The sequence below is a fragment of the Mastomys coucha genome, unplaced genomic scaffold (genome assembly GCF_008632895.1).
Source record: "Mastomys coucha isolate ucsf_1 unplaced genomic scaffold, UCSF_Mcou_1 pScaffold21, whole genome shotgun sequence".
In the NCBI taxonomy this organism is placed as follows: domain Eukaryota; kingdom Metazoa; phylum Chordata; class Mammalia; order Rodentia; family Muridae; genus Mastomys; species Mastomys coucha.
Genome location: NW_022196904.1, coordinates 101,388,370 through 101,402,507, shown reverse-complemented (window position 1 = coordinate 101,402,507; position 14,138 = coordinate 101,388,370). Strand labels below are relative to the sequence as shown.

The 14,138-nt window shown below is 44.4% G+C and overlaps 1 protein-coding gene across 2 annotated transcripts in view; it reads right to left on the bottom strand.

Annotated features, from left to right (window-relative positions):
• Parva (parvin alpha) overlaps positions 1-14,138 on the bottom strand; it is a 159,162-nt gene that overhangs the window by 19,306 nt on the left and 125,718 nt on the right. For both annotated transcript variants that reach the window (XM_031387906.1, XM_031387907.1), the window contains exons 5-6: positions 11,947-12,087; positions 3,672-3,787 (exon numbers count right to left, since the gene is read on the bottom strand). In XM_031387906.1, coding sequence (XP_031243766.1) covers positions 3,672-3,787; positions 11,947-12,087 — 257 coding nt within the window. The remainder of the gene's footprint in view (positions 1-3,671; positions 3,788-11,946; positions 12,088-14,138) is intronic.

Below are 14,138 nucleotides of genomic sequence, written 5' to 3'. Positions count from 1 at the left end.
TCCAGGAAGGGGAAATGCAGTGATTTGGGGGCACCTGGCTGCATGCGCCATCATGGCAGAGTGCAATTGGTGTTTAGTCCAAACAAGTAGGCTGATTCCTGGATGGTGAAGCCTGCCTTTCTTTATTGAAGATTTGTTGAAAGTCAGCTGTTTGCTTCAGGGAGTGAGGCACAGCAAATGGAAATGAAGGCTGGGTGTGTCTACCTCCAGCTGGGGCCCCGTAGGGAGGCCACTACTTGCAGCAGAGATGTGCCCCTGGGCTGGTCAAGGTGTGCAAGGCAGCTTGGGGAATCCAGAGGCATAAAAGACTTTTATTTTGGTTTGCTTTTTACCCAATAACTATGGAGCTCTTTTAATTCTCTGAATATTTTTAATTTATTCTTTGAAAATTTCACACATGTATACAATGTATCATGATCCTATCTACTCTTTCCCATCCCGATCCTATCCACTCCTTCCCATCCCTCTTGGACCCTCTCAATACTTCCCACCCCAGCCTTCATGTCTCTTCTATAGATGGGGAGGAAGAGGGTGTCATGGAGCCCTCACTGGCAACCCTCAGAGCGCCTAGCTCTACTTCTGCTGGGGAGATCACTCCTCTGCTTGGTTAGGGACTCACTTTCTCTAGGTTAGGGGCTCACTTTCTCTAGATTGGTTTTTGTTTTAAGGCAGGGCCTCACAATGTAGCCCAGGCTGACCTGGAATTTATTAGATAGTCTAGACTAGCCTCAAACCCATAGTAATCCTCCTGCCATGGCCTCCTGGGTTGTGCACTATTACACCAGGTATTTTCTGTCAGTTCTGAATTCTGCCTCTGAGCCTGTTCTCTTGATAAAGCTAATCACCTGTAACCTCTAATACGAACACACACACACACACACACACACACACACACACACACACACACAGCACTTTGTATGACCCTCCTCCTCTCCATGCCCTCACCCTAACAAAAGTCCCTGCAGCAGGAATTAAACCCCAAACTGCTCCTGATGGCTGATAATTGAGCTCAAAATAAGGTCTGAGATGTGAGCTTGCAGGGACTACTGTTTCAAAATAGCAGTCTCCCACCAGAGATGTGAGCTTGTAGGGACCACTGTTTCAAAACAGCAGTCTCCCACCAACTCTGCTCCTCAAATCTTTCTTTTTTTTTCCCTTTTGTCTCTAGTAAAGCAACAGGTAAGTTTTGATATTTCTATTGGAGAGCTGTTTACCTTACCTGGTCAGAAAGACATCTAAAATATTCAATAAATCGACCAAGCACTGGAAGGCATGGTAAGTCACAGAAGAAAAGCAGTCATAGATGTGAAAGGCTGGCTTACCGAGGAACATCTCTACAAGCAGTGGAGGAGCCAGGCCTGAGCTGAACAACTGCATGTAGAGTTGCGAGTAACTCAGGACTCCCAGTGCCTGTGCTAGTTGGTCACCAAAGTACTCTGCGTTAACTGTAGAGCTTAGGCAAGTTTTGTCTGTTTTAACTTTTGTTAGAATGCTTTAGGTTTGGAGCAAATCTGAGAAGAGGGCTGGGAATCTCCTTTGTTTTCCACCCTTAGCCCCAGATACCTTCTCCTCTACTGTCTGCACCCTGCAGCAGAGGGACACACTGTGCACAACCGAGCTGACTGCACTGAGCCACCGGCCACCCGAGAGGCCACAGTTCCTACTGGGGTCTGCTCCTGAGGTTGTGCCTCTTATGGCTTTGGGCTGTGTATCCCAGAGCAGTTTAACTGACCTCAGAATCCCTTGTACTCCACCATCCACCATCCATCCCTCTCTTCCCCGTGGCAGCGTTTCAAAACACAAGAAGAACTTGTGTATTATTGGCTAGTACGGATAACAAAACAGAGACAGTGTAGGCTCCTTAAGAAGACACGTGTTCCAGGATGCTCTGGGCTGGCCACAAAAGGCTGGGCACAAAGGCAGAGCTCAATGGCAAGGATTCTGAGTACCTGTCTGACAGCCGCACTCAAGGGTCTGAACCACACAGCTCAGCCCTGTCAAGGACAGTTCTCTGCCCTGTCTGTCTCATCTTGTCTCCTTGAAGGCAGTACCAACGCACCCTATTCCTATTATACCCATATGATGCTTTACAGAGTTGAGTGCCAGTCAGTGTGGAAGAAAGACTTTCTCATTAGGGCAGGAGTGATCCGCTGCTCAGGAGCACAATTGTCAAATGGTCCCCTCAGTTACCATCTGACCCGAAAGCTCAGCTCAAAGCCCTTTTGTCCTGTAAACAGGCCTGACCTGATCTGGCACAGTTAACCAGCCCCAAAGCTTTCTCCTACTAACTGATGGCAGAGCTGCCTCCCGTTGTCTGTTGAAGAACCCTGGATGCCTAGGGGGCTTGTGTGCACCCGGAGCTCACCCTTTCGATGTATATTTATATGGGAAGAACAAAAAACACCAGAGACAAGCAAGCACGACGATGACCTTTTGTTTAAATGGGCATGAAGTTGGAAAATAAAGTTGCATTTGAGTGTTTAACTGGGCCAGGAGCAGAGTAAGCTAGCCACGGGGAGAGAGATCACCCTCTCGTTGTGGAAATTATGTGATTGTATGTCAATGAAAACTCCATCCAACAGTCTGGACATGAGGTCCTAGTTGGGCTTTTCTTGGGGACTGAGAAGCAGCAGCAAAGGGCACAAACATGCATGTACACAGACATGCACATCCTAGAACACACAACACTCCTTCCGTATACATGAACTTATACACATACTTTTACCCTTTCTATATGCTTGAACACACACATTTCCTTACACACACACTCCCTTTCACCTGTACATATTTCCTCACACATATATACACACATATTCTCACTCACTGATATGTACTCAAACATACACATACTTGAACATGCTTTTCACATGTACACACATATGGTTGAACACAAACTACCTCACATGCACATACACAATTTAACATACACTTCATACACACACACACACACATGCATACCCTAGAATATGTACTCTTTTACACACAATGCATATATGACACTTGACTAAAACCATGATTTTCCAAAGCTTGCTGAGAATGTGCATGAAACATACAAACACCATTCTTTCTTTTTCTTTCTTTCTTTCTTCTTTTCTTTCTTCCTTTCTTTCTTCCTTCCTTTCTTTCTTCCTTCCTTCCTTCCTTCCTTCCTTCCTTCCTTCCTTCCTTCCTTCCTTCCTCTCTCTCTCTCTTTTCTTTTTTCTTTTTTCAAGGCAGGGTTTCTCTGTGCAACCCTGGCTGTCCTGGAACTCACTCTGTAGACCAGGCTGGCCTCACACTCAGAGATCTGCCTGCTTCTGCCTCCCAAATGCTGGGATTAAAGGCGTGCGGCACCACTGCCCAGCACAAACACCTTTCTTCGTGCTTAACTCTACATACCTCATGGACATACACACTGTACACTTTCAGCTATGTGTTACACACAGACTTTTCCAGCAGATCCACACTCATACAAAGCTACACCACACACAAGCGCACACCCTTTCATTCTCTTCACACTTACCAAGCATAAGTCAACAGGTGCTGGATACCTCCCAGTACATAGCACAACCAAGTCCGCTTAGCCTTTACCCAGCTGTCCTTGTAAGCGTCTACTCTTCATGCTTTGACTCTTGCTAAGCTCAACCTCTGTGACTTAAGGGTGCACATGTATAGGGTAGTGTGCTTCTTACCTGGACCACAACCACTTGGATGGAAACATGGTCTGGGAGTCGAATTGGTGCCCGGAAATACTGAGACAGAGCAACCAGCAGGTGGAGAATGGCAACCAGGTTCTTGGCATGAACAGCTGAAATGCAAAATTAGAAAATGAGAGTCTCCAGATTCTAGGCAGGATGGGTATCTATTGAGATTTCTGCAGCACCCTCCTCACTGTCTCCTTGTTACACCCTGAGCATCAGAGAATTCCTCAGTCATCATCTGTACCCCTTACTCCCAACCCTATGGCCATATGTTTCTTCTTGGATGCTACAATTGATAGATTTCCAACATAGCATCTCTACTCCACTTAAGGTTTCCCAGGGAGAAATGACTGAGTCTGCAGCTCAGAGAGCTCTCTCTACCCAGGCCCCTGTTATCATCTGCACCTACTCCCTCCCCACCTGACAGGGAACACTGGATTGTTACCACGTCCCATATCGAAGGCTGTTCACAAACCTTTCTTTAATCAAGAGATACCAAGTCAGAAGCCTTGGGTGTCTTCCTCTGCCCAGAGTCAACTTCCCTGGAAGAACCATGAGAACCACCCAAACAGTTTGGCTGCTCATGCCTTATAAGGTGGGTATAGTCTATGTTCTCAAGCAAACCCAAGTGTCTTCCACAGTTGCCACACCCTGTGCCCATACTAAACCATTTATGCTGCTGAAGGCTAGGCTCTTTTGGTCATAGCTCTTTCAGTAGATGGGATACATACTGACTCATGAGGCTCACACAGTCAGGCAGACTAGAACTTGAACGTGACTTTGTTACCTGTTTACTGGTTATGGCCTTGGGCAGAGGCTACTCTGACCACTGGGCCTTTACAATCTCGGATGACAGTTCCCAGGTGGGCAGATTCACTGTAAAGACTTCCAATATTATCAAGGGCAAAGCCCCTGGGACACTGCAGGTGGCCAGGAATGACTGGTATTTTTTATTATAACTTGTGAGAAAGTCCCTGGCACGGAGGCAATCAGGGCATGCCAACCCTCTCTCTTCCTGTCTCATAGAAGGACAGACCCTTCAAGCTCTTTGCCTGCCTGTGAGGTCCTATTAGCTTCGTGGCTCTTCATTACAGGGACATTTAAGGGAAAATCCAGAGTACCATGTGTTTATGTCACCCACATAGGGTTATCAGGGTGTCATTTGTCTTCCCTGGGTCAAAAAAGTCTACTTTAGAAGTTTTGAGAAGCCACCATTAAAGGAAATGATCCAGACTGTCCCTTGACATCGTTAGCACCGTCCCTCATCAGGGCTGTTGCACAGGCAGCATCTCCTCATGGCCAGTGGTGACTCAACATGACACCAAGCAGCATGCCTGGCTTTCCAGAGGATTCAGATCTGGAAAGTACTGTGCCCTGATTCTGACCTTCAGTGACAGCCTACAAAATGGCTTCCAGTTGGGACTGGGCCACTAACATGGCACTGTCATGAAGATAGAGCCAAACCAGGGTTTGCTCTTCCACTCAGGGGTGTTATATCATCCCTAGTTTGGATCTTGAGGGCTGTAAGCACACCTGAGGCCCTCTTGCTTTTTAATGACAAACTTGATGTTGGAAAAGTTCAGGTCAGCTAAGTCCTTATTGCCTGGTGTTCCTGTCTATCACCTTGGTAAGTGATATCAAAGATATCAGACAGGTGTCAGACCCTTTTAACAAATGATGTGTCCTCCAGGGGATCTTTCTCAGAAGACATAATTCCATTTAGACACACAGAGAATGTGGACAAGGATGCTAGCCTCTGTGCCACACATCAGTATCAAAAGCAAAACTCTGGGTAACACCCACACCCAGGAGGAGCGTGGCACAGGGCTGGGGCCTCCAAGCTTGCTTTTGTTATTGAGAGACAACAAAACCACACAGTTCTTACCATGTGTAGTTCTGGTGGGTCCAGAACATTCTACATAGCCCAACCTGCCCTTGAACTTGTGACCCTACTACCTTAGGCTCCTGAAGCTTTTTTTTTTTCAAAACTCATTTTAATTTTTTTCTTGATTAATTGTATAGAGGAGTCATGGCATGTACGTGGAGATCAGGAATAACTTTTGCAGGTTGAATATTGCCTTCTACCATGTGGTAGGTTCTGGGGATTGAACTCAGGTTGTCAAGTTTACCTGTTTGAGCCATTTCACTGGCCCCTGAGGTTATTTTTTAATTTGCCCCTGCCTCCCCTCTCTCTCCTAAGCAGAGAGGTCTAAAAGCCAATAGCAGAGGCCATGAAAGGAAGATAGGACAATGAGATAGGCCTTCAAGTCTTAACTGCAGCCCACCCATTTCTGTTTCTTTTCTTCCAGCTACATCTGAGTTTCTCCTAATCCTGAGCCTGGACAGAGCATAGGCATCAATCACAGCCTTTCAAAATTACGATATAGTCACATAACGAAACCCTTGCACACACAGAAAAGCAGTCAAGACAATGTCAGCTAAGTGTTAACATAAATTAATTAAAGGGAAACTTTACAGAAACGAGACAAGACTATAAACCATGCACATCTGCATGCATGTACATGCAGGTGTGTATACATACACACATGTGTACAAATGTATACTGTGATCAGCAATTGAAAAGGAATATAAAACCATTTTGGGTTCTGTGATGAAACTTTGAGCTGAGTCACTCTGTCTTGATCAAGACACGAACTCTTCCTTGTCAGTGTCTCCACACCAAGGATGCAACTCCTCTGCTAGTCACCTGGTGGTCATATCAAGTGTCAGGCTGCCACAGTAGTGCTATGACTGTGTTATTGTATTTAATGATGTTCCCAGGACATGAGAACAGTGAGGCTGGCAATGCAGACATGCTGAAGTGAAGGCATGAAGGGAGAGAATGCCTTTAAGTTAAAGGGGGAGAATTCAATAATAGAGAAAAACTTGGGTACTGAGACTCTGAGATCTATAGTAAGAATGCATAGTCCATTTAATTATGAAAAAGAATATTCATGGTAGTTTAAAAATTAGATTTATTTATTTACTCCATGTGTGTGGATGTTTTGCCTGTATGCATGTCTGTCTATACATAATATGTGTATCTGATATCTACAGAGACTACAGGAGTGTATCAGATTTCCTGTTGCTGGGGTTGCAGATGTTTATGAGCTGTCATGTGGGTGCTGGGAACCAAACCCAGTCCTCTAAAAGAGCGGCTGTTAAATGCCAAGCCATCTCTCCAACCCTTCATGTTAATTTTGTTGTTACACCTTTAAGGGACAGGAGTGGTGCTCATTGTGTATGATAAATGTGTTGTTAGGCTAAGAAAGGCATCAACAGCAGGAACACAAAAACAAACCTGTAGACCAATAGGATGGTGTAGAACACCAGGAAATAAACCCACATGGCTACAGTCACCTGGTTTTCAACGGGGATGTAAAAAACATACCCTAGAGGGAAAAAAATTGCCTCTTTAACAAATGGTGCTAGGAAAGCCACATAGCCAAACCCTTGCAAAAGAATGAAACTAGATCTGTATCTCTCACCTTGACTGACAATCAATTCAAACGATTTTAATGTGGGACCTGAAGGGTTGAAGCTGCTAGAAGAAAACCCAAGTAAAAGACATCTGCGCAGGCATAGATGAAGACTTCCCACAAAGAACCCAGGCTCAGGAAATGACCCGATGAACTGAAAAATGGGACTGTGGGGAATTAAAAAATGTCTGCAGAGCAGAGGATATAATCTATCCGCGTGAGGAAACAGCCTACAGAATGGGAGAAAAACTTGCTAGCTCCTATGCCAGAAGATGTAGCAGCTATAAAGAACCTTAAAGAATTAAAGATCATTCTACCCTCTAAACCATCAATCAACAGATAGGTAAATGCACTGAATAGACAACTGTCACTCTACCTGCTAAACCATCCAATCAATGGAAGAGTAAATGTACTGAATAAACATTTCTCAAGGGAAACACAAATGGTCAATATGTATGTGTGTGTGTGTGTGTATACATATATACATATATACATATATACACACACACATATATGTATAGATATATACACACATACATATATGTGTGTATATATATGTATATATGTATATATGTGTGTATATATATGTATATATATATGTGACTGTGTGTGTGTGTGTGTCTATGTGTGTGTGCGTTCAACTTCTTTAACCATCAGGACAATGCAAATTAAAAGCACCATGAAATTTTATCCAGTTAGAATGACTACCACCAGGAGAACAAACAACGAAATGAAGCTATGGGGAATGAGGAAGCCTCATTCACACTGGTAGGAGTGGACACTGATGGAAATGTACACTGGTAGGGCCACCAGCATGGTGGTCCCTCAAAAAACTAAAAATAAAACTACCATACGTGACAGCTAGATCACTCCTGGGTGTATCCCAAAGACACTACGTGAACATGCCACAGAGACACTTGCACATCTATCTTTACTACTGTGCTACCCACAATACTCAGGAAATGGAACTGGCCTTGATGTCCATCAACAGATGAATAGACACAGTGTATATATACGATGGTACCATTTAATTCAGCTCTAGAGGAAAATGAAGTTATGACATTTGCAGGCAAATGGATATAACTGGAGATCAATAGGTGAAATAAGCTATGGCTTTTCCTCTTTGTGTGTGTGTGTGTGTGTGTGTGTGTGTGTGTGTGTGTGTACAGGGCAGTAAGAGACAGGGGAGAAAAGAGGGATACATGTGACATGAAAACAGAATGAGGTACTATCTGGGGTGACGAAAGAGTGGAGCAAGAGAGGGGCAGGAAGGTGAGAGAGAGCAGTGGGAGAGGAGGTGGAGGCGTTAGAGCAAACGAGTGACACATGGGTATGAAAGGGCACAGCATCGTGACTTCAAAGTTAAAATAATGAAAAAGATGGAAAAGCGATTCCATTTATGTGTCTGTGCCCACGCAGTGTCTGCAGCTGCCCATGGTGTAGGCATCCCTTTGCTATTGAAAGACATCCCCTTAGGATACAGGGAGATTACTCTCTATACATACATACATGTGTGTTCATATGTGAGTCAACAAAAAGCATGTTTTAGACACTCTCTATTACACATATAGACACACACAGACGAGCAGACACACACACACCTTGCAGTAATACTCCAAAAATTTCAGGGCCCATCTCTAGTCAGGCAGCTATGGAGGCCTCCTACGCAGGCTCAGTGCACAGCCTGGCTCTGCAGTTGGCTCTCTGAAACAGATTTCTGGCTCCACTGTTCATCACTCTGTAAGCAGGGGCAGCAGTGCTCCTTCAGGGGACATCAAGTGTACTATTCACTCTTCCTTGCTCTGGGGAAGTTATAGCGAAGAAGCTAGGACCTCTGACCCTGGTATAATAATGTTCTTAGTGTCATACATCCTCTGTGCCTTGATTTCCCCATCTGGGAGGTGAGGGTGGTAGAAAGGATCACCTGAGCTGGGTGAGTGAATGCTGCGAAGATTAAAATGGACATTAATATTTAAATGTGTTTTTATACACTGACATTTTCTAAAATTTCAATAATAATTAAAAAAATACTGTTTGTGAACAGGAAAGAAAGAAATCCCTGAAGTCCTAGATCAAAGACCTTGGTAACTCAGCAGCCTGTCCCCGCCACCCTTGTCCTGAGCATAAAGGTGACACCGTGTCCCCAAACGCACAATCAGGCCTGATTAGAGAGAAAGGAGAGAACTTCTCCCTGTGAGTTGTGCCTGCTCTGTTCCTTCTAGAACACACTGCTTCTTGTAAACAAGCTCTAGCTCTTCTTGATGCCCTGAGGCACCACAGGAGCAGCCAAGAGAATAATTATCCCTTCTGACCCACTAATCCATCTCCATTCTGGAGATCCTGCCAGGGAGTGTAATTCACAAGAAGTAAACAGAGAGACAGCAGAGATATCCAACTAAATCCATCTGATATTAGCAACCACTTGCAAAGTTTGAGAGTGTGTGTGTGTGTGTGTGTGTGTGTGTGTGTGTGTGTGTGTGTGTGTGTGATGTATATGTGTGAGGCCAGAGGTCAATATCAGGTGGTCAAGTGGGATTCAAATTTCACACAATCTGGGATTTATTCATGGAGGTTAACCTGGTAGGAGTAATCCTTCATTGCTCTATTGAGGTGTCTTAAAAAGTTTCCTGTTTCAAACAGCTACATTACTTGATTAAAACAATATTAAAATTAAAAAAAAATTCAGGGCAACCCCTGAATTTCCTCAAGGCTCCATCCACCTTGTTGTTGGTTTTTTTTTTTTTTTTTGAGACAGCATCTCTCACTGAACCTGGAGTTGAGCGACTCACTTAGCCAGGGTTGGCCAGAGAACTCCAGAGCTCTGTCTCTGCCTCATCAGCGCTGAAATTACAGGTAAGTGGCACTACTCTGAGCTTCTAATTTTTTTTTTTTAAATATGGATGGTGGGGTTCTGAAAGACCAACTCAAGGCTTGTGAGACAATCACTTTACCCAGTGAGTCATACGCTCAGCCTCAAGTCTCCTTTTTCTGAACACAATTTAATTTCCCAGGGGCACAGGGAAATGGGGCTCCTTAGCAGGGCAGCTGGGGCCTAAATCCAGGTCCTGTCCTCAACCCTCAGGTGAATTTGGCTAAGCAGAGAATGCCCTGTTCCCAGCTTCTCACTCTGTTCTATGCCAGCAGTGGTATAATTATGCTGAAGGAGGTACTGGGTGTTTTGGCTCCAATGGCAGATGTCAGAAATGAGGACAGGAGACAGCTCCTGGCAGCTATGAGGTCACTGGTGGGGGAGGGGGTCCTAATACTTAGATCCAAACTCGGTCTAACCATTTTATTTGCACTGTAAAAAAAAAAAATCTGCATTTGTTTCTTTACAAAGAGAAAAATCAGAAAACTCCCTGACTAGAGATTGGCTGTCATTGCTAGTGTTATGTGACCCATTGACTTACGGTTGAATCTGAGCTCCAGTTTATATTAGATGCCAAGGCATACTCTTGAGGCCACAAAAAACAATGAATGTTCTCGGGGCTGGGGAGATGGCTCAAAGGTTCAGAGCACTAGTTGCTCTTCCAGACGACTAAGGTTTGATTCCCACAAGCCACACAGCAGCTCACAACTATTTGTGAGTCCCAATACCAGGGGATCTGACACCTTCTTTTAGCCTTTGTGGGCTCTGCAGCAGACAAAACACCTATGCGTATAACAAATATTTTAAAAGAATAAATGGTCTCTATGTTTTCTGAAATCTTTGAGCTATACTACCAGTGAAAGGTGGAACTTAAAATCCTGTTCTAGGGGCGGAAAGATGGTTCAGTCTGTAAAGGTGCTTGCTGTAAAGCCTGGTGAATGACTGTCACTTGACAAAATCCAGAATCAGATTCACCTGGGAAGAGAGTCTCAGTAAAAGACTGGTTGCACTGGATTGGCCTGTAGGTATTTGTGGTGGACTCTCTGTAAGCTAACTAATGTAATTATAAATGTGGCAGAGGTACCCATCCCATTTATAAATAAGACTTAAAATGTATTCCCTCATTTAGGAGAGTCAAGAATTATGTTTTCAAACCTAGGAAAGGAAAAGATCCGCCTGCACTGTAAGTGACCTCATAGCTGCAAGACTCCACCCAGTAGGGGGTGGGGCCCCATTCCCTAGGTAGGGGTCCTGAGCTATGCATGTGGAGAAGAATTCAAGCCAGTAGAAGCAGTCAAGCAAATGAATCCATGTAAAGGTGAAAGTGGAGAAGTGACTCTATATATAAAGTTGTATCCTGACCTCCAGATCTGTACCATGGCATGAACATTCCCCCTTCTCTGCTATGTGTCACTCTGTCTGTCAGTGTAACAATCTGTTTGTCTCTTTGTCTCTGTCTCTCTTTATCTCTCTAATAAATAAAACATTAAAAGAAACCCTTTTCTAGTGCTTGGAACCTCCAAAGTATCTTTGTTTCTTCTGAGAAGCAGGATAGAAGTGACGGGGTGTGGGCAGAACTGAAGCCTCACTCTTGGCCTCTCAGCTGTGTGGACCTGTGACCCTCAGCTTCTGCTGGAGACAGCACTGCTCTCAGTAGGCTGTGTGGGTCTCAGAAGTGACTCCTGGAATACATCATTTCCTTACCAAGGTGACCTAGAGTCACAGAAAACCTTCCAGACAAAGGGTCACAGACTTGGACATTTTATTATTTCCACTCTCAAGGGTTTGTATTGCTAGGCTATCTTTCTCATGAAAGTTATTTCTCAAAGAGAAATGAATTGGCATTCCTGGTGACAGTTTAGGAATGATGGGGACCCATTAGGGGCTAGTGTCATTTCATAGTCCTCTCCCAACTCACAGTCCACGTTCCACTTGATGCTCCTGGGAGGAAGCTTCAGGGTCTCATTGATCTTCTCCAGCACAGTCTGCAGCTTTTGCTTCTGGGCGATCTCCGACTGGGTAACCTCGGCCACGTTGAGCTTCTCACTCTCCAGTTTCTCTGGAGTGGGAAGGGGAAAGAGCAGCCGTTACCTTGGGTCACAGAAAACCTAACTCATGCCTATTCCTTCATGTGTTCACCTATGACAACATGCAGTGATCAAATCTCTACAGTCAAGCTTAGGATTGTTCTGGGATCCTACTCCACATAATCTAATCTGGGGATGTTCGAGTGTCCAGTCGAAAATGGCAGGGTGTTTGCAATCTTATGCAATCCTTTTGTATGCTTTAGTTATCTTTATTATTCAAATGCTGCGTACAATATAAAGGCCATTACATACTGTCATTTTATATTGCTTATTGAATCATGACAAGAAAAGTATGGATATTTTCAGTGTAGATGTGATTTTTTATTCAAAGATTTTAATGTATAGTCTATTCTAATTCCATTTTTGCTGCTGTGATAAAATCCACTCAGTAGAGAAAATGCATATTGGCTGATAATTCCAGACTACATTCCACCACTGTGAGGAAGTCACAGTGGCAGGAGCCTGTGAGAGTTGGTCATATGGCATCACACAGACAGATGAATGTATGCATGCTCACTTCTGCTTGCTTCTGCTCAGCTCCATTTCTCCTCTCATATAGTTCAGAACTCCCCACCTAGGGACTGGTGCTGCCCACACTGGGCTTTCCCACACCAATGGGCTTCATTAAGACAATTCTCCACAGGTATGCCCTCATGCCCACCCGGTGTAGGGTGTAGACAGTCTGTCATCGAGACTCTTCCCAGGTGACTTGAGGTTGGGTCAGTTGAATCTGCAGAGGTGAAACCTTTGGATACAAAGGACCAACTGTGTTGAGGACCTTCTAGAAGAGCGATACTGCTCCTTTTCTAACTGAGCTCGCATCCTGTGGAAGCCGTTTGACTGTGATGTAGACCCCTAGGACCACAGAAGTGGGGCATTTAGCTGGCCACCTTTGAAAGCTCCTCCTTCATTCTGGATTTCCACCTCTTCTTTTCTAAGGATACTACTGTGTCCCAACTGACCAGCCTCTGTCAGAGCCAGTTATGCCTTCTTATAGACATTCTGTCTGCTCTTGTATGGATGTCACCCTAATCACATTAGTCTGATAGAAGCATCTCTTTCCTTTTCTTTCTTCACAACCCCCACTCTCAACCACAGACAGTATTAAATTTTATCAGTTCCAAGGCAACACACTTAAAAAAACATTTTCACACCCCTAAAATCGAATGTGTCTTAAAAGAAAAAATGACACCCAGGTGGAAGGCAGAAGAACCCTCATGGGACCATTACTTCCATGCTCTGATAAGCCCACAGGAGTACCTGCAGAAAACATCAGCTACAGATTTGAAGAAGAAAGCACCTGGTAATGGAGAATGGGAACTTCTCTCTCTAGACTGCGCACACACTGTGGTGAGCTTTAATACCAATGCATCTTGTGTGTCCCGACACAGGAGACAGCTTGATCACTTTACTAATCTAGATTTGTATTTTAATCTATCACAAAAGACAAAACTACGGTATCCTCTTTGATGGGAATTACAGTGCCTGCTTCTAGATTCATCTGAATCCATGCTCCCTGCTCATTCAAGACTGAGAGAACCCATGGCTCAGAACGTGTTTAAAATGCTTTTCTCTGCATTTTTAAGGGCTACCATATAAATATTTCAGCTTTCCATCAGTGCTCCGGCAAGTGCTTATTTATTTTTGGTAATTACAGCTTACACAAGTTATATGCCCTTTAGTGTGAGACCGTGCACTGGAGAGTCTGTGCAGCTTCTGTAGATCCATGAGTTATTGTCAGCAGCAGGGCAGGATGCTGCGGGCTATTTGTAAGTGCAGCATCCTCAGATGTATCTCTCTGCCCTCTTTGGTTGATTCAAGCTATCCCTCACTTCCTAAGTGCAGGGATTTATCAAGCACAGAGCAAGCCTTATATATTACTTCGTGAATGCGCGTGTGTATGTGTGTGAGACAGAGACAGAGACAGAGACAGAGAGGCATACAGAGAGACAGAGAGGGACATAAAGCAGAAGGGAGGAAGGGAGGGAAGAGGGAGGGAGAGAGGGAGAGAGGGAGAGAGGGA